The following is a 23,214-nucleotide window of genomic DNA, read 5'->3' as shown; positions in this document are numbered from 1 at the left end:
GACATTGCAATTACTTGATCTTCAAGTGAACCTTCTCGACAAAGCCCGCCAGATCGCTCTTTCTCACCTGAATGCTGAACGTCTGAAAGCGATCGTGTCGGACTCGCGCGCCGCTCATTTTGGCCGCGTGCTGAAAGGCGGCGGTGAAGTGGTTGTTCTCGACCATGCCGTGGACCGCGCTGCCTGTGGAGCCCAGCACCAGGAAGCTGTCCTTGGCCGGGTGTAGGGCGGCTAGGATGAACGGTAGGGGCGCGTACGCTGCAGCGTTGTTGCCGCCCTTCTTCTTAGCAGCCGCCTGGGTCTGCTGCTCGACAATGATGTCGCGTAGCGAGGTGGTGAGCCAGTTTGCGAGGCGGGCGAGCACCTCGACGTTGGCAAAGAGCTCCAGGTCGGAGCCGTCCTTGAGGATGGCCAGGCGGAAGTTTTTGAGCGTACGAATGCTCTGATTTGTAATGAGTCCGATACCGCGGGCGACGATCTTGCGGTGCAGTGCCTGGCTGAGTAGCAGCGACGAGCGGAGCAGATCGACCGACGTGGAGCGACTAAAGTCGAGCGCGCGGTAGGCCTCGTAGAAGTTGGCGATCCATACCTGCCTCTCTGCGGATTCGAGGGCGGCAATGTCCTCGGCGGATGCCCCGGCCTGCGAGGCGATCGCGTCCAGATCCAATCCGGCATTGGCACCCGCTTGGTCCTTGCCGCTGCCAGCGGAGGTAGTGGCGGCGATGGCGGATGTGATGCTGTCTGTGAGAGTGGTCCCGAGCGACCAGACGCGTTTGGTGGCGAACAGTTCTGAAGTCTGCGCATTGGGATTGGCAGGGTTGAGATTGGCTGCGTAGCTGTTGCCTAGTGGCGCACCACCGCCGGAGCTGGCAGAGGCGAACACCATTCCTGGCGTTTCGACTTCGATCTTGACCCCATGTGCCGCGACGAGCAGAGCCGAGACGCCCTCCACCACGTCCGCTGCTCCCAAGGGGGCGGTGCGGAACCCGAAACTGCGCTCGAACCCACGGTAGGTTAATTCGGTGAGACCGTACTCAGGCGCGATACCCTCGAGTTTGCGCACCAGGCTGCGACGCAGGTCAAGCGGCATGTGCGTGTAGTTCTGACGCACAGCGGTGAGGGAGAAGCCCATCTTGGCCATCAGTCCACGCAACTTGGACAAGCCGCGCTCGCGCCACACGCCCAGCTTGGCGGCAACGTACGCTGTGTGGTACATGGCCGTCTCGAGGCTCCAGTGCCGGTACAGAGTGAAGCGTAGCTCGGACGGAATGATGCGGATGGAGCGGTCATCGGCATCTTCGGATTTGGTGTTTTTTGAAATGACGGAGCGCAGCGTTCGGTTCTGGGCGCGAGAGGCTGCGGTGGATCGGCTCGTGGCGGCTTCTTCCGAGTCTGGGTCCTTGGAGAGCAGGTCGAGCGACCACGCTTCGGTGGGAGCGTTGGACGAGGTGGGCTCGATGGCGATGACTTCCGAAGCGTAGGCGGACGAGTAGGTCTCGTAGGTTTCGAAGTCGATGCTGTTCGAGAGATAGAGCGAGGTGAGGCCGATTATGGCGAGCCAGAGGGATTCGCGGTCCGCTCGACCCAGCGATTCACAGAGGAGATAGAGCATCGAAGAGACTGACATGCCGAAGCTCTCGCCTCGGTTGTAATAGCGCGTGAGAACATTCCGGTATCGATGGCGTTCTGCGTTGGTGAGCCGCGCGCTGGATGAGGTGGGAGACCGTTGACGATGCCGCCTCTTGGTGCTGTCGTGGGAGCGAGAGCGAGACGAGCGTTTGCGCTTGCCAGCTGGCCCATCCTCGTCGTCATCGTCGTGGTCGTCGCTGTGAGCAGAGTCGGCTGCACTGTCGGCGTCGTCGTCGTCGTCGTCCGAGTCTTCCTCTGAATCTGACTCGACGTCAAATTCGAGCTTTTCAAACGCATCCCTCTCGCCTCCCTGCCTGCACAGCTTGGTGGCAATCTCGCCGTCGTCCCAGCACCAGACTCTATCGTTGGCATGACTCGTCGCAAAGAGGTTCTCCAGATTCCATGGACGGTGCGAGTCGATGACATGAATTGTGCAGCTGGCTGGAATGTTGAACGTGGTCGGCAGACTGAGCACGGCGCCAAGGTTGATGAAGATGACCGAGCGTACATCTGTCGAGCTGGACGAGCTTGGCTGTTGTGCGTCTGAGTCTGATGCAGAGAACACGGTCGAAAGGGTGCTGAGCAGCGACCGGTACCCTTCGACTGGCACGATGCGGTGTGGAATGTCGTCTTGCAGCAGTAGTGAGGTGAGGATGCGAGTGGCGCAGACCGAGTCAACATCAGGCGAGCTGAGGATGAGCACGCTGGATACGCCTGGGCCGGCTGTTCGTGCTGCAGAACGAATGCGAGAGTAGGCCGAGGCATAGTCGTACTTGGAGGTCGAGGAGGAGGGGATGCGATCCGGATCGATATGTACGTCTACGAGCGACGAGTTGGGACACGCCACGACGACCATATTGGCGCTGCACGAAAGCAGTACACAGCTGTGGTACGGTGATGATTGGTGATGGTAGGTGGTTGAGAGGACATTGGATCTAGCCAGGTGCAGAGTGAGCAGTCAAGCAGCCGAGTGTGTGTGACTTTAGCAATGCTCTCTTGGCTGAGCTTCAAGTGTGATTTCTGAGAGAGCAACACGAGCGCGTCGAGTCGATCTTTTCCTTCGCGTTGAGTGTTTGTTTGCAGCACCAATTTCAAAGTCAGATGTCAGATCGAGAACGGTTTTGCGACAAGAAAAGAATTCTCGTGCGGCTCAGCTCTCGGCAGTCCAGGCTGAGCCGACTGAGCTGGAAGAAGAAAGGCAGCGCGCACTGTCCAGTCCAGTTGAGCCTCGAGCCTGATCTCCTCCTCTTTACCTTTCAACCACGCCCCTCATCGACAAGGCACACACATTCAACATGGCGCGGTCAAGCAGACCAAGCGCTGCTTCGGCGATATTGGTGCTCTTGGCCACTCTGCTGGCGCTGTGTACGAGCATGGCCAACGCAGTCTTACTCCCATCCTCCAACGACTGGATCAACTCCAACTACGTCAAGCAGATCGACCTCACTGGCTCAACATCGCACACCCTCACTACCATCTCGATCAGGCCCAAGTCGACACTATCGGCCGATGTGCTGCCGTACTACTTCCTGCTGAGCGCACACGAAGCCCAACACCTCTCGTGGAGCCGAATGACGATCAAGCCCGCGCTCGATTCGCCCCTCGCCTCCAGCTCCGAGTACAAGGGCGGTGTTCGACCCCTCATCGACTTTTCGCCGCAGGGCGCGATCGACGGTGATACAGACAGTTATCTGTTCGAAGCGCTGGTTCCGACAAGCGTGCTGGGTGCCGACGGCGCGACCTTGACGCTCGAAACCACGCTCAACCACATCACCACCCCGCTGCCCGAGACTGTCAAGCAGACCGACCCGCAGCTGTTCCTCTGGAACGGCGACGCCGCCATTCGCTCCCCCTACACCACCGACAGCGGTCGCATCAAGGTCAAAGCCGCCTCGCCCAGAATCGTCTCCTTCACCCCCGAGGACGCCACCAAGTCCGGCAGCATCGTCACCTATGGTCCTTTCGAACGCGTTGCGCCCTATTCCACCTCGTCACCTGTCGCCAAGGGTTCCGTACACTTCCAAGCGGACGCTCCTCGGGCAACCATCGTCACCCTCGATCGCACCGCCGAGATCAGCCACTGGGGCGATGCGCTCTCCATCACCGACCGCATGCTCCTCCGCAACGCTGGGCCCAAGCTCAAAGGACACTTTTCCAGGATTGAGCACCAGATGTCGTCCTTCTACAACCGCGCTTCTGGCTCCGCACTCTCCACCTTGACTTTTACACTGCCCGCAGGGACCAAAGACCCTTGGTTCATCGACCAGATTGGCAACGTCTCCACTTCACGTTTCCGCTCCTCATCGCCCGATCCGTCGCTACTGACCTCTACGGTTGGCATCCCTGCCACACAAGCGCTCATCTCCAGACTCTCGCTGCTGGAGCTGCAACCTCGCTTCCCGCTGCTCGGCGGCTGGAACTACACGTTTGGCATCGGCTACACGCTCCCGCTCTCTTCGGGTGGGTGGACCAAGCGCATCGCGGGCTCGGACGATTACCTTACCGCCATCCCTCTGTTCACGCCGCTCAAGGATGTGGCGGTGGACGAGCTGAGCACCACGATCGTGCTGCCAGAGGGCGCAACGCGGGTGAGCATCGAACTGCCCTTTCCCATGGACAACGTCGACAATGGCATCGTCAAGACGTATCTCGATACCATGGGCAGGCCGGCGGTGCAATTGACCAAAAAGGGATGCTCGAGCGAACATGCGCAGTTGGTCTATGTCAAGTACACACTGACACACCGGGCGAATATGGTCAAGGTGGCCGCGGTGGCGGTGGTGACGGGCGCTCTGCTACTCGCTACGGCGGTGCTGCAGCGAGTCGAAACCAAGATCAAGTGAGCTGCTCGCATAGATGAAATAGTGTAGACTCGCGATGCAACAGCAATCCCTGCGCCATTGACACCACGGAAACAGGTCCATACCGCGCAAAAGTTGACACAAGACCGTGGATGTGGAACGATCGTGAGACGGTGAGATTGACGGTGCACGAAGGTCGAAACGCACCCATGTGCCATGATCGAGCAGGCGAGGGTCCGACTGCACCGAAAGTTGCTCACCTGCGTTCCCATTCCCAATGGCTGTAGTCTGGACCAACGGGGTTGTGAGCGCTCAACCAAAGAGCCGTCCCATCTGATCCAAGATGGGCTCGCCGCCACCTCCACCTCCATCCACACTGAAGAAATCCAGATCCTTCATCATCCATTCCCAGCTCGGGTCTTCGAGCGCGCCAGGAAGTTGGTGCGCGAACCACGTTGCTGGGCTGTTAAGCGCTGCTGGTCCTGCTGCGCTCTGCCAGTTCTGCGAAGGTTCAGCGGGATGGTGGTGGTGCGGGGGCACAAACCGGCCCACAGACTCGGAGGATGGATGGTGCGGATTGGCGGGCGACGGAGCGGGGGCCGACCAGCCTCCCAAGCCGCCCGAGGTCGGAAGTGACCCGTGGGGTGCGGCAGGGTGCGAGGGCTGCGGCGAAAACATCAGGTTCGACGAGTAAAAGTGCGAGGCTCTGGTCCCTTGTTTGCCTGTCGCCGTCGCCAGATTGGCATGCGGCACAGACGAGCCGGGTCCACCGTGCGGACGATGTGGAAGCGGATGGTTGTGGTCCCGCCTCAGATGGCGATCTTGACCATCCATCGTGTCGGTAGCCGAGGATGTAGGGTGAGCATTGATGGTCGGATCGCTCTTCGGGTTTTGAGCGCTGAATCCACGCCCAACAGCAGCCCTCTCTGTCTCGCCCTCCACCTCCTCTCCGTCGTCCTCCGGCTCGAACCGGGCCAGCACCCCTCGCAGAAACACGCTGTACTTGCTAGCGATGCTCCGACCTCTCCTTCCGCTCTTGGATGCGCCGATCGCGTCCAGCTCCTTCGCCGTCATCCTTGCCAGGTTCACCACGCGTTTCGCGCTGACAAAACCAAAGTCCACACCCGAGTTCGGTCCGTCCCTTTGGCGGATAGCCTTCCTCGCCAGATCCAGCGCGAATACCACCGCATAAACGGTGGACACGATCGTCGAATTGGTGATGTGATCCATGAGCCCACGCTGGGACCGGTCGATAAACGTGGCCATGTAGTTGGTGCAGCTGATGTAGCAGTGGCGGTAGAGATGGGTGAGTTCGGGCGTGACGTCGACGTTGTAGCTGATGGGCAAGGGGAGGGCGTAAGTGACGAGGGCGGCGTAGTCGAGCCAGAGGGGGCCGGTGATCTGGAGCGGTGTTGGGGTCGAGCTTGCCATCGAGGACGAGAGCCATCGCTCCTCCCACCGTTTGAGATCCATCGAGACCGCGTTGCGGAAGTAGCTGAGTTGGAGCGAGAGCTGGTCCCTTTCGGCGGTGCTGAGGACGTCTTGGGCGTCGTCGCCTTCGGCTTGGTGCGTTGTGTCCGAGATATTGTCGCCAAGCCGGCGTCTTGCACCCAGACTTCGCAGCACGTGCGTGTTGAAGTGATCCGACTTGTCAATCATCACCCGCCGCAGCTCGACTTGAGCCACTAACACTTCGTCCTGCCTCAGCGCACAGTCCATGCGATGCCATCGCGAACAGTGTGCCACCACGCCCTCGTCCGCCAGATGCATACGTTGACCCGTCTGGCTCGCCAGCGTCTTTTCGAGGTTCCATAGGTTGATCCACAGCCGTTCCGTATTGCGCAGCTGGCGCTGGTAATGGTCCCTTGCGGCGCCCGGTGGTAGCGAAGATGACGAGGTGGAGTACGAGTAGCAAGTCAGGTTGCATCCGAGCTCGGTGGCGATGCGGATGGCGGTGCCGAGGAACAGCCAGGTCTGGTCGGACATAGCGCTGTCCGACATTGGCCGATACGACGCCAACAGGAAAAAGGCCTGCGCCATCTCGACGTTTTTGTAGTCGGAAGCGGTGAGCCAGGTGATCATGCCCTCGTAGTGTTTGCGCAGTGTCAGCGCCAGCGAGGCCGAATCCGTCTGGACTGCGGGGTCGGGGGAGGACTCGAACTCGGCAGAGAGCGCGCAGATGACGGTCAGCAGAAAGGCAGAGTGCTTGCGGATGTACGTAATGGTCGAGAGATCCGGGTCGAAGATGTGCATAAAGGTGCCGAACGAGGCGTAGAATGTCGAGACCAGGCGAGTAGCTTGGGCGAGCGAGAGAAGATGCAAGTCGATTGGGTCGTGCTCGGGGGTATTGTCATAGACGGGATGGAAGGCGCCACGGGAGAAGTACGTCGAGGCCCAGGACGTTGCGGTGGTGTTGCCCCTCGAGACGGTCTGCTGAGGGGGTCGAGAGCTCGAGGCGTCGGCATTCGAAGCGGGGGATTTCGAGCGACGTCTTTTCCTCGCCGTATCGCTTCTGAGCTGATCGCTCGCCTCCTCGTTCTGGGCCTGACTGCTCGAACCGCTTGCTACCTTTGCGTGTCCGTCCTCATCGTCCTTGTCCCCATTTCCCTCTTCCAGACTCACCTGCATCCTCAAACCAGAGCTTCTACTGCTCCCCTCCGACCTGTGATGTTTCGCAATCAAGCCTCTCCTCTCGCTCTCCTCACTACTTGCTTGAGCCAGGAGCTTGAGCGGATTGCTCAGAGTGGGGAACTCGTCTGGTACCCTTGCTACGGAGGCGTGATCTTCCAGATCGACCAGCATGTTAAAATCCGATCTACCCTTGTGCACACTCATGGGAACGACGGGCGGAATGGGCGTGCCGCGACCACTGCTGCCGTCCCCTGCGTTCAGCACGGAAGGTGTGCTTGCCTCGCGCTCTCTTTTGACCTCTTTGGCACCTTGATCTTGTCGCAGATCTGTAGTGATCGCGTTGCTCTTGTCGAAAAACTTGCTTCGCCGCAGCTGCCACATCAAGGTTTCGATCAAGTTGCCGGCATCTGGATCGCCGACCTCGTCGTTGAGCTCCCTGAGCTCAGTTAGCGTCCTGTCTAGAAGCTCGAGTCTTCTGAGGATCTGTTGGAACTTGATTTTGCCTGGTTTGCGACCGCGCTTGTGCGTGCGATAGAAGCACGGACGGTCGAGCTTGAGGCATCGCGTGCAGTCGGACGAGGATGGGTCGGGAGAGGGAATGCATTTCACCTTGGCTTCTCGACATGGCTGACAAGAGACCTTCTTTTCCGTAGTCACCTTATCTGGTTTGTCGGCGGACGGGTGGAGGGGGTGCTGAGAGGTGGAAGCTGTAGCCTCATTGTCGGAGTCGTCAACAGAGTCGTCGTCGTCGTTGTGGTGGCTGTGTTGCTGCTGCTGCGGCTGCTGCTCTGGCTCTTGCTGCAAGACCGAGACCATATTGACTTGGTGGTTCAGATATAGGCTCGAGGCATCGCATCAGAACTCATCCAGTGCAACCGCTCAAGCTCAGCCAGCTCGGCTCTTGGACGGCAATCTACTGAATAAGTATTTTACTCAGCCTCGGAACTGCACAACATTTTTGGCATGTCGAAACCTGGAAAGGATGCTTCGGTCTAACAAGTCATTCTTCAGCCTCGACTGGCGCGCTCTTGTCACTGCTGCCAGCCCTAGGCACGTAGACGTCGCGGATGGAGACAACAGCAACCAGTCGCAGGCTGCACAAGCTACACAAGCTGGTCAATTCAGCCGCCGTGGATTGACTCGTGAAGACTTGTGTTACGGTTAAGACGATGATATTGAGTAAGTGCAGGATGAGTCGCTGACCAGGACACGCGAGTTCAGCTCTGTGCGTGGTAAAGCTGGTCCGCGTATTCGATCAAGACTCGAGCAAAGGCCAGAGATACGTCGATCCTACGCAGCGTGTTCTGAGCCCATCGCGCCGATGCTGCTGCAATCTTGCGAGCTGTTTCGGGCCCCTGCGGATGATTCTGGAAAAAGTCGAGCATGTAGGGCAGCTCGTTGCTCTCGATACGGAGATCCAAGGGCACATAGTGGATCCAGGGAACGATGCGCTCGTCGTGCGACTCGGACCAGATGGTCTGCTTGAAGACAACGGCGTTGGTCGAGAGGAGGTGGTAGAAGCGGCAAGACATGGATTGGCCGTCGCTGTCGAGGAGGTACTTGTAATGGTTGATCGTGTCGCGCACTTCATAGCCGGTCACGGGGAAGTATTTGGAGTAGACCTTTTGCACCTCGACCGCGGCGGGTCTGTAGGTGTAAAAGCCAACGTTGAAGGTGTTGGGCCCAAGCCGCTTGATCGTTTCTACGAGCTCGTGGTCGTTGTAATCAAACAGCGGAAGCGTGTTGTTGCCGACATGGACAGAATCGCGCGTCGGCACGATGGTCCTGTTAGGGGCAAATTTTGTGTCGAAGGCATCTCGCTCGACACCGTGGGTGAGCTTGGCGTATGCTTCACGCAGCTGCTTGGTGTAGCGACCCATTCGATGCCGATGACCACCCGCCCAATTTTCCGGCGTCGGAGCCAAGCCGGTGAAGGCGCCACGCCAATATAGACTGTCCTCTTTGTCTTCCCAAGAAACGGGGTCCGCCGAGCCTCGATAATCCGGAACCGAGTAGCAGACGTTGGGAGCGATGATGTCAGCGAAGTTAGAGAGCTTTGCTCGGGAGAGCACGGGTACGAGCTTGTTGAGCGGACCGAATCCGTCGGGCGCCTGAAAGAACCCGTGGCGGCGGGCGATACCAGTACGAGAGTCCTCGCAGTAGTCGAGAGGAGATAACAGAGCATCCCAGGATCTGGCGGGTGCAATATGATTGGAAGGGCATGCGCGCTGCAAAGCCTCTGTTGGGTCTTTGCCTCCTATCCATTCCAAGTTCATGGGATCCGACTCTGACCGAGCGGTGGGATGGGGCATCTTGGGCTCTGAGTACCAGTTGAACGGGATGGTAAAGTCGGGAATGATGTGCTGAACCGGCTTGAGAAGCTCGATGACGGAAGTGGCCGAGAGGGAGCCTCGGTCGGGACCAAAGATGACCGCTTGACCGTCGACAATGCTGAGTTGGCCCTGACCGGGATCGGCCACGACGATCTTGGCTTCCAGGAGTCTGGCTTTGAGCTTTTCGCCCACGAGGCCGGACTGGACGTAGAACTGGATGTCAGTATTGACCTGGTCGTAGTCGTCAATAATGGTGACATTGTTTTCGAGAGCAAGTTGGAACCACTTTTCCATGCTAGGGGAAGATTTTCGGTTGTAACGGCGCTCGTATTCGATCACGGCCTGATCTAGCGTGCGCGATTGACGAGCGACGAGCTCCGAGGCAAGCTTTTCGGCGTAATCAACCTTGCACTTGATGTCATGGATATCGGCATGATCGCACCTGTCAAGGATGTCGTCGATGGATTCGCGGGCCTTGTGATACCTGGCAGTGGGCGATGTAGTGTAGTAAGACGAGACGCCCTTGTGGGAGACGCCGAGGCGTCCAGCGAGGATCAATAAGAGGCCCAGCGCGCCGAGACCACCAGCGATCTTCCAGGCGAGCTGACTCTTTGGCGAACCAGACGGACCAGCAGTGCGATATATAGATGTGCTGCTTGGGGAAGCGGATCGATAGCGCTGCGAGCTAGATTCATCAGCGCTGCCATCCGATGTGTAGGGAGCGAATGCGTTGTTTCTGAGACGCGAGGAGGAGACGTCGCCGCGATCCAGCTTGAGATCGCTCATTTGCATCGACATGGTGCCAAAAAGCCGAGCTAGAGCAGCTGTTGAGGCTGCGATAGGTGGATGCGTTTGGCAGCAGCTGACGCCCACTTGAGTGGGCTCGAGTCGTGAATGTACCCAAACAAACGGCGAGCCGAGGTGCGATTGATGATGGCTGTGAACGCTTGTGGTTACGTATCAAGATGGTGTTGCTGTCTATGTACGCCTATCTATCCAGCTTGGCATCGTCACGTCTTGTTGGTACGAGTGCGAACCATCCCGGTCATTTGTTTCTCCCGTGCGCAAGGCAAGAAGAAGGGTCGGTCAGGAAGAAACCAATTTGATTATACGTTCATGCAGGTCTTGCCTATTGTTATCAGCTGTCCTTGCGCTCTGCCCTGAATCCAACGAGGCCTCTTTTGAATGGCATTTCGCACACCGACCCATAGAAAAGGGAGAGAGCGCTGCACGAGGGTCGGACGAGCGTTTGAAACCCTTCCCGTCCTGCCTTGACGTGCATGAAACAAGGAAATTAAAAAATGAATTCCAGCCTTGCTTCTCACTGCAGCTCGCTCGGCTAAGACAAAATAATAAATGGACCCTAACAATACAGCTCCCTTGGCTGGCCAGTCCCGTGTCGTCCTCCTCGTCCCGCGGCTTCTCGATTCGCTTGTCAAGACCTTGATCGCGCCCTCGATCCTCCTACACCTTCTTGTGTTCCCCCCTCCTTTCCCTCACTTCCGCCTACACATCCCGCGCTCCCTTCCTTGCTGCTCGCCACCACCACCTCGTTTCGGTGACTCTCGGTCTGGATCATCTCCACGCGTAACCGCTCTCTCGCTTTCCTTTGGCCGATATCTCACAAGCAAAGCAGGCACCATGACCGCTGGTAGCGCCATGGAGGAAGAGATCAAGGGGCAGCCATCGCGTCGACCGTCACGCGAAGCGAGCCCCGACGTCACATTAGAGAAGTCGTCAAGCACGCTCCCACTTCACTCGTCAGGCTCGCTTCGTCCGAGCAACTTCAAGGTGCTCGGCAAACTCGGATTTGTCCCTGGTTGGGAAGGTCTGCGAGGCTTGGCCGTGTCCATGGTCATGTACTCGCACGTCGCATTGCACAAGGAGATGATCGGCACCATGGGTGTGGGCATCTTCTTTGTCCTCTCCGGTTTCCTCATCACGGGCGTGCTCGTCTCGCTCATCGAAAAGTACGATCAAGCAAGGCAACAAGCGTCGGGCACATCTGAAAAGGTATCCTTGGGCGAGCGCTTGTCGTATCTGCCGCGATTCTACTTGGATCGATTCGTACGCCTGACGCCTGCCATGGCCCTCATGGTGGTTATCGTTACGTATCAGTGCCGCTTCTACCCCACCATTCGCGCCGACGCATTCGCGGCGTTCTTTTATGTGCACAACTTCTTGCCCAAGCAGGTGGACGAGCCAAGACTCATGTTCCCTGGCATGTTCGAGCACACCTGGTCGCTCGCGGTCGAGGAGCAGTTCTACATTTTCTGGTCGTTGGTCATTGCCTTTATCGTACCGCTTTCGCAGCGTCGAAGGGCTATGGCTCTGGGCGCGCTCATCTCGGTGAGCTTCTTCGTTCGACACTACAGCGGCTACGCTTTCCTCAGTGACCACATGTACGGCATCGACTATCGCTACGCCTACACCGCCAACGCCTTCAAGATGTTTATCGGATGCGCCGGCCGTCTGCTGCCGATGCCCACCCTCTGGACCAAAAAGTGGTTTGGGTTCGTCAGCACCGTGACGTTGCTGTTGGGCGTCTACTTTTGGGGATGGACGCTGATCTCGTGGGGCTACGATTATCGCACCGAGGGCGCGTGGCTGGAGCTGTGGACCTCGATCTTGGTCTTGATGGTGGTGATCGGCAGCGTCAACGGCAACGTGATCCTCGAGTCACAGATTTTGCGATTCCCAGGACGCATCTCGTACTCGTGGTACCTCTGGCAGTTCCCGTGCCACGCCATGGTGGGATGGCCTGCCAACAACTACGGACCCACGGGCCTCGCATTCGCCATTGCGACTTTCACAACCTTTGTGATTGAAGAGCCCATCAGGAACCGGTATCACGTTTGGAGGAACGCCAGAGCTGCGTCACAAGAAGACAAGCCTCATACTCGACGCCAGGAATGAATGGCTGGTGCGTTGCTCTCACTAGGGCTCGCCTTGAAGCTGCTCTTGGCGCGTTCACCTATGCATTCGTCTCTGTCTCTGTCCCCGTTTCCATCGCCGCACCTTCATCAGTAATCGCAAAGCTTAGAGTATGCTTACGAGACGCATCCGAGACGAGAGCGCTTGCATGACGCACCGCCGATCATGGGTTCGTACGGATGAGAATACTTGGCGGCTCTGAGGCCGGTCGCTTGCAGCCGTTCCGAGAAGACGCACGAGAAAGAACGCCGAGCGCGCGAGCAAGTGAGTGAGTCTCGTTGCTCGAAGATGGCGCAAAGGCTGAGAAATGGCAGGCGTGCTCGCTCGGTTATGCACACCAATCCGATCTACCCCAGTAAGCGCTGCTAAACCTGTTGAGCTGTCAGATGTGGAACACCACTCGTGCTCACCCTTTGGGCATCCGTGCTTTGCGAGTACATTCAAGCAGACAAGACAACCGATGACGATTGCCAAGATGTGTCGGTCAAAACACACGGGACAGAGTGGCTGGCTGTGGGACAGCAGATGGGGCGACAACCAACTCCGAGGCGCGTACATACGACGACAGACACACGAGACACGGGACGCTCTTCTTGGAGAACACAAGGCCGAGCACCGAGCATCGAGCACCTATCATCAGAGAAAAATCGAATTCGATCGGCTTTTTTGTTTTTCTTAATTCGTTTTTGTTTTTCAAAAGCGGACTTTTGCGCCAGCTCAGCAGGCGTTGGTTCCTGCGCGAGGCGTCCCGCGTTTGGCTGTCTTGCTGCTGCGAACTGCTGGCCGCTGCTCACCGTCTAATCAACTTAGCGTTTTTTTTGGTCAAGATCATCGATTCGGTCTAAGGTTTCAGCATGAAATTCGCCTTGTCCCGGGGGTGCGCTCCAAGCCACCACGGACCTCGTGCTTCCCGCTCACTTCCCCGTGTGAGACGGCTTCTTGCAGATCGTTCAGAATCAAGTTGCTTCCACCAAGCCGGCCACAGTTGGGGCTCAATGCCCTTTGCAACGTTGTGAGACTGTCATCCCTCTCTATGGCGTCTTCTCTCTAGAAACCAACTTGACGCCACTGAAGCCGGCCTCAGCACGGGCATTCTCGTGGGTGCATCAGAAGCATTGAAGCTGTGGATCGACTTCGCTTGAGCGGCATCTATAGCTTCCGCTTGCAATTTAGCCGTGGACCCTTGTGCGAGCGCGGCGAAGCAAGAGCGAGAGGGAGAGAGAGCAGCCCAGACTCTCGCATCGCCCTCCTCGGCGTGTGTTCTTGCAGTCGTCTCGTCAAGGCCAACAGATAGATCCACGCTCATCAACTTTACCATCACCATCATCGACCCGTCTGTTGCGATCGTCCATCGTCTCGTCACCTTGTGTTGGCTTGAATCAAAGCCGCACTGATCCAATCCGTCGTCAGCTGGCTCTCGACCGCTTGTCAAGCCGTACGCGATTCTCCTCTTGGCCATCGCGAACTTGATTGCTGCGAGTAGCGCAAGGCCCAACCGCAGCATGTCGACCTCCGACGCATCGAGCCATGCCTTCAAAAAGTGGGCCAGCTTGCTCGTGCTCATCTTCTTCACTTCGGTCACCAGCATCGTTTCGCAACGCTCGCGCGGCGCCGGTCAGGCAAGGTACTCGATCGCAACTTCCGTCTTCATGTCGGAGCTCTTCAAGCTCTCGCTCGGTTTCGCCATGGCAGTATGTTCCAAACGAACACAGACTGCGCCCGCCACTGATGGCACCACGCTGCCACTCTTCTCGGAAAAGAGGCCTTCGCAAGATTCAGACGACGCCTCCTCTTCCTCCTCCTCCTCCTCGGACGGACGGCCTGTCTCGCCTGTCTCGCCTCGGTCGCCTCCCATGGCTCCGACAGCGCCATCCTTGCAAGACAAAGTACGTCATGTGTTTGGCGAGATCTACTGCCCCTCGGCGTGGATGATGGGCGTCCCTGCTCTGGTCTACGTCTGCCAAAATATGCTCCAGCTGGCCGCCAACTCGTACCTCAGCTCGATCGCCTATCAAGGTCTCTCGCAACTCAAGCTAATTACGGCTGCCGTTATCAGCTCGTACCTCTTCCGCACCACACTGCTTTCATCGCGACAGTGGCTGTGCTTGCCCATCCTCTTGACTGGCGTCGTGTTCTTGGTGCAGAAGCCCATTTCGCACCACGATGTCATGGATGCGGCAGCCATGCTCAGCTCGACCGAGCCCGGGTTTGACTCGCCTTTCAAGCATCGTCTAGCTGGCTCCACCGCCTTGCTGGGCAGTGCAGTGGCCCTGGCGCGTCAACACGCAAGCGCACAGTTGGCGGTGGGAGCCTTGCTCATGGTGCTCGCCTGCACCTGCGGCAGCTACGCCGGCGTCTACATCGAGACCAAATTGAAGACGAGCATGTCGGTTCCTCTGTCGGTGCGCAACGCTCAGCTCGCCACGTTTGCAATGATCACCGCCGGCGCGGCTGTGGTGTTTGAGGCCATCGCACAGGCAAGGTGGGCGCCTTTTAACAACTTTACCGCGCTGGCTTGGTTTACCGTGGTGCTGCGTGGCCTCGCCGGCTATGTCGTATCCGCCACGTTGCGATACGCCGACACCATCATGAAGGGCTTTGCGACCAGCCTGGCCATCATCACCACCATCGCCATGGAAAGCATCCTGACCTCGCAACTGCCCTCGTCGACCCAATTTGTGGGAAGCTCGCTCGTCTTGGCGAGCACGTATTGCTATATTCGCGTCGGCGCAGCTCGCAAACCATAAGTTCCTTCTCATGCTCATCAATTATACCCGTTTCAAGCAAGCGAGCCCATCTTAGCTGGATTTGCATGTCGTAAGTGTCGCAGTGCAGTCTTTCGCTGAGACTGTCTGTACAGAGTGAGTTGCAAGTCGCGTGTGTGGTTTGCAAGCGCGGCTGAGCCATGGCCTCTGCAGAAGCTCAGTCGATCTTACGAAAATTCATATTAAAATCTTGATGGATTTTCGCTCTCCGCCCAAACCCTTTCGATATTTATGCAGATGCTTCCCGCGGTGTCAGAAGGTCTACACACTGCCGCTCTCTGTTAGGCCTTCGAAGCATTCCTTCTGTGCTTTGATGTTTTGTAGCCATCGTCGTTGATCTTGACCACCATCGTGGCCAAGCTTCGGCCAACAAGCTCATCAACACCCACGTCGAGGAGCTTGTCATGCTCGGCTCAAGTCAAGGCGTGCGCATTCGGCGCTCTCGAATGGTGCTCTTGGCAGTCCCCGCCCTGGCCATCCTCCTCTACCTCTATCACAAAGGCTCGGGCTCTCTGCGCGATCCAGACAGTGCTTCCCTTACCATCATCACCAAAACCCAGCTAAGAGACTACAGCAATGCGCTTTCCGATGCGCAATGGGCGCGTCAGGAGGGTCAGCTCCGCCAGTGCAGACTCCAGTGGTTCCAGTCCGGCACCATCTGCCCCAATCCACCCAGGCAATGGTCACGACAGAACAAGCTCGATGCGGTTTGGCCATGGAGCAACGGCAGCCTCGATTCATCCCAGACCGACCAGAGCTACCTCGCCTCGATGGATCTGCTTCGCTACTCGATGCGATCCGCAAGGGCTCACATGCAGACCGGCTTTGGCACCGTCAATCTTCTCACCCCAGACGTGCCCGCGCTCGCCGCCCGTGCCTCGACGTCGCCAGAGAAGCAGCAATTCTGTACACATCTCTACAAGGACGCTTCGGGACATGACCGTCATGGTCAGCGTCCGTGCTGGTTTGACCCCAAGGACCGTGTCTACGAGCCTCCCAGACTGTTCCACCACCGTCAAGTGGCGTGCGACGGCCATGTCGATCTGACTAGAGAACACTGCTCATCCCCCTCGACCGTTGCGGCGTCGACGCCTGCCACCGCATCGCAGCTTCTTGTCGCAAGAGCAGCCCATCTCTCCGACGTACGCTTGCTCGTCTCGCCCCATCACATCATGTCACGTCACATGTCTGCATCCGACTTCTGGTCGCCTCTCCTGGGCCCCCTCTTTCGTATCAGTGCCGATTGGAGCCCTGCGGGTCACCTTCCAACTCAACAGAGCAATATGTCCAGCTCCGACGACGCTCCCTTCTTTCGCGCCAACGCTCTTCTCGATCGCAGGTTCGGCACCACCGCGCGCAGGAGGCTCATCGATCTGCCTCAGCCACTCTCGCATACCATCTTGGAAGAACTCTCTCGAACTTGGCCGAGTCAGCTCACGCTTGCCGCTTCTGCCTCTCCCAGCAGTGCCGTCGATCTCAACACCTTGCATGCTCATTACATGGCCGAAAGATATCGCGAGGCGCTCCTTTGGTCCTTCTTCGTTGCAAGGCATGACCGCGACGGAGATGGCGTCTATTCCGCTGAGGAAAGGGCCGCTTTGCTCTCGGAGCTTGGCGCACCAGACCCGCAAAAACCTGTGATTGCGCCGGCTGCGTTTCCTGTTCGCACCACCACCGAGAATGACACGCTCAACGCCAATCTGGCACGCTTGCACCTCCCCTTGATGACCGAGCTCAAGCCGATCCGTACCTCCATGGATGGTTCTGCGCTCTTGACGCCCCACACTCCCGCTCAAGTTGCCGCTGCCGAGAAGCTCAAACCGGGAGAACCGCAGCCGCCCATATGCGGACTTTCTGGCGAGTGCGTCCAGACACTCTTCGCCAACGTCAAGAAGCCGCCGAGCGTGGCGGAACTCTTTAGGCGCATGACGCAAGCCGCGCCAAATTGCGGCCAATGCGTACTCTACCACCTCACGCACAAGTCGGGCCTTCAAGGGCTCTCAGCATTTTTGCCACCACCCGAGCTGACCATGGCGTCGATAGACCATTTGCCGCTCGTCTCGACGTGGCAAATTAGTGATTTCACGATCAAGGCTTCGCCGAGCTCACGTCAGGCTCGCCGACTGGACGTGGTGATCGACTTGTTGTCGCGGTACAGCCACTCGTTCGTCTACGAAGAGCCTCGGGTTACGCCGACGCTGCTGAATCGCACCCAGACGGTCAATACTCTCATGTTCTTGGACAATGACCCCGTCTCGTCGCTCTTTTCGTTCAAACAGCATGGCGTATACACAGAGCAGACCCCGGACGAACGGCACCACTGGGCTTTCAGTCACGGATTTAGGTCCGAGTTCGAGCCAGAAGACCCCATGATCTGGGTCAAGATTGTGCGGGCCTGGCTCTCGACCAAGTTCCCCTTCCTCATGCGCTTTGAGGCCAAATGTAACGGAATTTGTTAATAGTAGCATGACAATGCATTTACATAGAACACCAACACTGCGGACGCAACCTCGGAAGGCTGCGGAAGGACTAGCGGTGTCGTAGAGACACCAGCGGCTACATAAGGAGGGGGGTACTCAGCGTCCGACCGGTGAGCGGCCTCGATGAGAGCCAACGTGACGGGCAACAGGCAGACAAAGGATCCGGGCTGATCCGCCGTATCGACAAAGTCAACGCGAACCTGAAGGTGATGTGAAATAAGAATCGTTGGGCTCGACGCTTCTTGATCTAGCGTTGAGGATTGCACGACGGTCTGATCGGGCATCTGGACTCGGAATTCGTACGTCTCGGTTGTAACGGTTCGAGCTTCGCCCTTGGTCGTCGCCGCTCGGCGAAGATCAAGCGCGCCCGTCGGAGAGCCACATGTCACAGGCGTCGAGTCGAGCTTGACGACCAATCTTGGCTTGTAGTGCTTGGACAAGCCGTTGGACGAATGCGCACTGTGTTGCGAGCGCAAGTGATAGTCTTGAATCAGACTCGACTCGACGCCGGTGATCTTGCCAGATGGATGAGGGTTGGTCAGGGCGAGGCTGAGCAACGTCGCTTCGCCTATGATGCAAGGCGACGGGGTCACCGAGATGCACGCCTGGCCAAGTCCACCAATATCGACGTATTTGATGTTGGAGAACTTGTACGGGACCATCTCGGCAGCTTGAACGACTAACAAACCGCACGAGTCGGTCAGCGTCGTGCCTTGTAGGGCGGTTGTCAACCACGACTTTTTGGAGCTGGCAGGCAGTGTCTTGGCCTCGACGCAAACCTTATACGTCAGTCTTGCATCGGGGAGCTGCACGCTCGAAGGTAGATGGCTCGAATAAGGGATCTCGGCTTGGAAGGTATGCGAATGACCAGGGTGCAAGATGCACTCGTCTGGAATAGCGACGCGAACGCAGATATCGATAAGGCGACTCTGCTCAAACGCGCCACTGTTGTACACGAGGGACTCGTTGGCGACGAGCCTGGCGGTCAGCGAATTGAGCAGGTGCCTTGACTTCTGGCTTGCGGGGACGCTGAGCGTGATCTTCGCGCTCAAAAGAAGCCTTGAAGATGACGCTAGGAACGGGCATGGTCCTGGCGAGGAGGAGGATGGGAACGCCGATGAAGATGACGCACATGAAGAAGTTGCTGACGATGACGCCGACGAGTGCCGGAGCAAGCTGAAATCCGCCATCGTCTGCTCGTAAGCTGGAGGTGCGTCTGACATCTCGGTTCTGCCAGGACAGTCTTGACGAGACAGTACGAGCACCGAGTCGGACAGCGTGACCTTGAGCTCCATCGTGGCTAAGTTGCGAGGTTTTGGGAGCGAACAGTCAGCTCAGCTATTAATGTCTGCCACAACACAGGGCATCGATGTCGCCCGGACTGCTCTTATATGTATCGTGCTCTGAACGCCAGCGGCCCGTGGGCGCAAGCTGCGGATTGCCTAAAGGGGTCGGGCCTCATCTTCCCTTGAAGTAACGAATCCAGGGCGCTCCTTCCGCCAGTTCAGGAGACCAAATGCCAGAGGGAGGTGGCACGCACGCCATGCGGACAACATTTCGCTCTGTGTTCTCCAATATTTCCGAACAGGTGTCCTGAAACCAACAGACGCGCGAACCGTGGGCATCGCCATGGAAGCAGAAGCGGCTGTCAAATGCATAGAAGCTGGGCTTTGGTGAGACCGTTCTTCCGATCCGTGTTCTCGCAGGAAGCGCGCGGCTTTTGCAAGTCCGATGTCCCGTTCTCCTGACCCTCGAGGAACATTCCTTCGCGGCGGCGGCGGTAAGCGGCGACGCGAGCAAGGTCGGTTTTCCCACGGCAAGAGCGGTGAGCAATCCACATTTTATCCAAGCGGGCCTGAGCTCCTCCGACAGCTCAGTTCAGCTCCGCTCTAAGCGTGATCCACTGTCCTTTCACGTTCCTATACATGCACTCAACCCCGCATCAAGCGGCTTGTAAGGCGACCTTTTCTGACCCATGGTAGCTCGGATCCGAGAGCGAAGGCAAGGTCCTGACAGATTCAGACCAAACAAATCGCTTGTTTTTGAAGCCACGAGAACGGCCGGCGAATCTGCCGAGGGTTCAATGGACGCAACGTCGTCTTATGCACATTCGAGGACATCTGCCGGCTATCCACACAGCCCGGACCCTGAATGGTGTCCTTGTACTTTCTCTGTAGGAGTCACGAAAAGCTGCTTCGAGATGATTCCTTGACCCTCCAGATGCAATCGTGAGCGGCGCTGATCCACGTGGTCCGCAGCCATCGTCTTAGATTTCTCCGATTCCTTTTCCGATATTTCCGACAGCGAGTTTGGCGGTGGTCTTTGGACCCTTGCGTGGTTCTCGTGCAGCCCGAGTCGTCGCTTAGATTGGGCTAAAGGTTGCTTGTCTCGAAAGGTTTCTCGTGCCTCAGACAACCACCTAAACGATTCCAATAGAGGACCAAGAAGCGACACAGATGCAAGCATGACGGTCGAACCCATTCAGTTCACCATCAGGCATGCCCAAGCTACCGACGCCGCCGAGATCGCATCCCTGGGCGCAAGCGTATTCTTCGATTCGTTCGCCCATTCCATGCCCGCCGAGGACATGGACAACTACCTCAAGAGCTCGTACACCGCCGAAAGAATACAGAGCGAAATCGAGGATACACACACCTACCTCTTCTACGTCGCTCGCGACGATACGACCAACGAGCTGCTCGGGTTTGCCCAGCTCAATCGCTTCTCCGACGAGCCATGCCTCCAGATCAAGCCGCCACACACTATCGAGCTGCAGCGCATCTACACGGCCTCGAAGGCGCACGGCCGCGGCGTCGGCTCGAAGCTCATGAGCCAAGCGCTTGACTACGCGATCGCGCAAGGATTCAAGGCGATATGGCTCGGCGTATGGGAAGAGAACCTCAAAGCGCAAAAGTTCTACCTCGAGCGACACGCCTTCAACAAGGTCGGCGACCACGACTTCACCATCGGAAGCTGCGTACAGCGAGACTTGATCCTGGAGCGTCATTTGTGATCCGATCCGTGTGGCGCGACGCAACCACTGGCAACCCCGAATCTCACGGCATCCAGCGACGAGAATGTATTGTGTAGACGAAGGATGGGATCCCAATCTCTGCTGAGAGACGTGCATCCAATGCCAATGAGTGTTCAAAAGGTACGTGCTTCAGAGTAAGGTACCAGGTGATGCAAGCAAGGGAAGGTTCGGCGTCGTTGTTGCGCGGCGGCTACAGTCGAAACTCTCATAATGAACTTCTGCATTAAAGTTGCACGAAAAATTGAGGCACCAAAAATTTAGTTTTATTTCCTGTTTGGCAAATCAACATTACTCCCTGTTTGGCAAGTCAACGTTAGATTTTCACGCTGTACGCTAGCTCACCATAATGTTATAATGTTGATGTTGGCTAGCTCACCATAACATTATAATGTTGATGTACGCTACCTTGTGTGATAAGTCCACTTGAGGTCCCACAACCTTGCCACTAAGATGATGTTAGCGCTACAAGCCTAATGAGATAACGTCACTCAACACACACACACACATGCGGCCTGTGCACAGCATAACAAGCTAGTTGTTATTGGCAGAGGTGTTACAAACCTTAGGGTTAGGGTTTTATGGCGATGGTGGAATGATGTGTTACGAACGCGGGCCTGCTGGTGTTGCAAGCAAGCCACGTTGACGTGGGATTCGGAGACGTGCCACTGTTACATTGGTGCGGTCTTCGGCGAGTTGCATTCCACGACAGCGTGGGTCGTTCGCGCGACAACGCGCAAGCTCAGACGTTGTCGCGTTGGCGCGTACGCGACTTAGAGTTTCGACGCGTTCAGATGACACCGGTGGGTACAGGCATGCCCGCAAGGAGCACAGGAAAGCCACGACAGCCACGCTAGGACAGACAGACAGATGAGTCGAAATGGCCAACTCGCATCGTGTTATAAGTAGGCGCACCAGTGCCGCAAGGCCATCTGGGAGGCCGTCGATTGTATTTTATCTTACTCCCACTAGTAGGTGAAATCAGACCTTCGCAACGTAACCTGCGATTTCCCACGACGTCCTGGCAACGTACGTGGCAACACCAAGCTTGCCACTATCCCTCACTACCGCCAAGCCTCACACCTTCGTCAGAGAGGTCCTCAGACCCTTGGCGCGTAACACTACAATCGACCTCCCCGTTGCCAGCACAACCCGGAGATCACCATGTCCCACAACATGCCTATCACCCGTAGCCAGACGGCCAGTGGCCACTCCTCTGAGGAGCGCGTCGAGCCTGGGCATGATGGAAACCCCCACGCAACCCTGGATACCGTGGACAGTACCACGACGGCCGGCGCCATCGCCAGCGCCGTTTCTGCCGCCCTGGGTCCCATGCTCGCTCTGGTCCAAGACCTTTTGCTGCAGGTGCGCGACTTGCAGTCTGAACGGGTCGAGCGCGCCTCCTCCCTGCGATCGGACCGTGCCCCGCCTAGCACCAGGGCCTCCGAGGTGGCCTCCGAGGCTGCCGGCGAACCAGGCGTTCCTGGAGCGCCCACGGCCTCGGCCCTGCGCTTCGCCCGTTCCATGCTGGGTACTGGCGTTGAGGAGGGGTTGCGTTTCCAGCAAGACGTGAACCGCAACCGCCAGGCCAACGTGCTTTTCACCAAGACGCCTCACCAGGACGCCCTGGCTGAGAAGGCACCCAAGATCTGCATCACCGCCCCTTCTTGGGATGGCGAACGCGACGACCTTGAGGCATACCTCGAACAGTGCGAACTGCATTTCGACCTCAACCCCACGCGATTTAAGGACGATCATCGCCGAGTCCTGTGGGCCATGGCTCATGTTACGGGCGCCCCGCGGGACCGCCTGCGCAACCTGCGCCTCTCGCCCACCATGGATCCCCTGTTCCACAGCTGGGAGGTGTACTGCGCCGACCTGCGACGCACCTATGGTGACCCGTTGCCTGGCCACACTGTCAGGATCAAGCTGCAACAGCTGAGGCAGACGGGCAGCGTCAGCGCATACGCGGCAGAGTTCCAGGCCCTCGCCAACCGCTCCCACGCCACGGACCTCTCACAGCTCTTGGCAACTTTCCAACTGGGGCTCAAGATGAGTTTCCGTCGCCAGGCGCTGCACATCCAAACCCAGGATTTCCACGAGTACGTGGACGCTTGCATTTGCACCGAGCAACAGATGCATGAAACTGGCCTCGTAGACTCGGTTGCTAACCAAACGGCTCAACGCTCCAACACGGCCGGTGAAGAGCAGTTCAAGAGTGTCACGACGGCCAGAGCAACCACGATGGCGGAGACGCCCAAGAGCAGGTACCAGGACAAGTCTGGTAAAAGCCAGGAGAGCCACGATTGCAACGGACTCTTGGAGGAACTGCGTCGTCATCGTCGAGAGAATCGCCAGTGCTACGGATGCGGTAGCAGCGAACATATTGCCAGGGACTGTCCCAAGGTCGAAAAGACCCGTACTCTGCGGGCCAACGTCTGCTCGTTGGACAACGACGGATCGGGCGATATCTTGATGCACCCAGGCGACGACGACCTCGCCAGCAGCTCTCTCGGCGGCTTAGGGTTAGGGTTAGGGTTAGGGTTAGGGTTAGGGTTAGGGTTAGGGTTAGGGTTAGGGTTAGGGTTAGGGTTAGGGTTAGGGTTAGGG

General features: G+C 57.7%; 10 protein-coding genes across 10 annotated transcripts; 6 read left to right on the top strand and 4 right to left on the bottom strand.

Annotated features, from left to right (window-relative positions):
- Positions 1 to 10: 10 nt before the first annotated feature.
- Positions 11 to 2,485, bottom strand: PSEUBRA_002185 (CDC45 family; the record flags this gene model as incomplete). The annotated part of the gene is made up of 1 exon (XM_016435351.1): positions 11 to 2,485. The coding sequence occupies one exon, from the start codon at positions 2,483 to 2,485 to the stop codon at positions 11 to 13; it is 2,475 nt and encodes an 824-aa protein (XP_016293093.1).
- Positions 2,486 to 2,924: 439 nt separating this feature from the next.
- On the top strand, positions 2,925 to 4,472 carry PSEUBRA_002184 (Ribophorin I; the record flags this gene model as incomplete). Its single annotated transcript, XM_016435367.1, has 1 exon — positions 2,925 to 4,472. The coding sequence occupies one exon, from the start codon at positions 2,925 to 2,927 to the stop codon at positions 4,470 to 4,472; it is 1,548 nt and encodes a 515-aa protein (XP_016293092.1).
- Positions 4,473 to 4,742: 270 nt separating this feature from the next.
- Positions 4,743 to 7,877, bottom strand: PSEUBRA_002183 (uncharacterized protein; the record flags this gene model as incomplete). Its single annotated transcript, XM_016435355.1, has 1 exon — positions 4,743 to 7,877. The coding sequence occupies one exon, from the start codon at positions 7,875 to 7,877 to the stop codon at positions 4,743 to 4,745; it is 3,135 nt and encodes a 1,044-aa protein (XP_016293091.1).
- A 401-nt stretch (positions 7,878 to 8,278) lies between these two features.
- Positions 8,279 to 10,192, bottom strand: PSEUBRA_002182 (Lipopolysaccharide-modifying protein; the record flags this gene model as incomplete). Its single annotated transcript, XM_016435354.2, has 1 exon — positions 8,279 to 10,192. The coding sequence occupies one exon, from the start codon at positions 10,190 to 10,192 to the stop codon at positions 8,279 to 8,281; it is 1,914 nt and encodes a 637-aa protein (XP_016293090.2).
- An 843-nt stretch (positions 10,193 to 11,035) lies between these two features.
- Positions 11,036 to 12,310, top strand: PSEUBRA_002181 (Acyltransferase 3; the record flags this gene model as incomplete). The annotated part of the gene is made up of 1 exon (XM_016435369.1): positions 11,036 to 12,310. The coding sequence occupies one exon, from the start codon at positions 11,036 to 11,038 to the stop codon at positions 12,308 to 12,310; it is 1,275 nt and encodes a 424-aa protein (XP_016293089.1).
- A 1,520-nt stretch (positions 12,311 to 13,830) lies between these two features.
- PSEUBRA_002180 (Nucleotide-sugar transporter) lies at positions 13,831 to 15,075 on the top strand (the record flags this gene model as incomplete). The annotated part of the gene is made up of 1 exon (XM_016435373.1): positions 13,831 to 15,075. One exon carries the CDS (start codon positions 13,831 to 13,833, stop codon positions 15,073 to 15,075), a length of 1,245 nt encoding a protein of 414 aa, XP_016293088.1.
- Positions 15,076 to 15,140: 65 nt separating this feature from the next.
- PSEUBRA_002179 (uncharacterized protein) lies at positions 15,141 to 17,552 on the top strand (the record flags this gene model as incomplete). Its single annotated transcript, XM_059464805.1, has 3 exons — positions 15,141 to 15,145; positions 15,331 to 15,344; positions 15,418 to 17,552. 3 exons carry the CDS (start codon positions 15,141 to 15,143, stop codon positions 17,550 to 17,552), a joined length of 2,154 nt encoding a protein of 717 aa, XP_059320746.1.
- A 70-nt stretch (positions 17,553 to 17,622) lies between these two features.
- PSEUBRA_002178 (uncharacterized protein) lies at positions 17,623 to 18,868 on the bottom strand (the record flags this gene model as incomplete). The annotated part of the gene is made up of 2 exons (XM_059464801.1): positions 17,623 to 17,649; positions 17,729 to 18,868. The coding sequence occupies 2 exons, from the start codon at positions 18,866 to 18,868 to the stop codon at positions 17,623 to 17,625; spliced, it is 1,167 nt and encodes a 388-aa protein (XP_059321244.1).
- Positions 18,869 to 20,037: 1,169 nt separating this feature from the next.
- On the top strand, positions 20,038 to 20,586 carry PSEUBRA_002177 (GNAT domain protein; the record flags this gene model as incomplete). Its single annotated transcript, XM_016435370.1, has 1 exon — positions 20,038 to 20,586. The coding sequence occupies one exon, from the start codon at positions 20,038 to 20,040 to the stop codon at positions 20,584 to 20,586; it is 549 nt and encodes a 182-aa protein (XP_016293086.1).
- A 1,182-nt stretch (positions 20,587 to 21,768) lies between these two features.
- Positions 21,769 to 23,129, top strand: PSEUBRA_002176 (Zinc finger, CCHC-type; the record flags this gene model as incomplete). Its single annotated transcript, XM_059464780.1, has 1 exon — positions 21,769 to 23,129. A coding segment is annotated over one exon (1,361 nt), but the record flags the coding sequence as incomplete, so codon positions are not given.
- Between the last annotated feature and the right edge of the window lie 85 nt (positions 23,130 to 23,214).

This window comes from Kalmanozyma brasiliensis, assembly GCF_000497045.1.
Source record: "Kalmanozyma brasiliensis GHG001 unplaced genomic scaffold PSEUBRA_SCAF18, whole genome shotgun sequence".
NCBI classification, from domain to species: domain Eukaryota; kingdom Fungi; phylum Basidiomycota; class Ustilaginomycetes; order Ustilaginales; genus Kalmanozyma; species Kalmanozyma brasiliensis.
The sequence above is the reverse complement of the archived record's forward strand: the minus strand, read 5'-3'. Positions and strand labels throughout refer to the sequence as shown.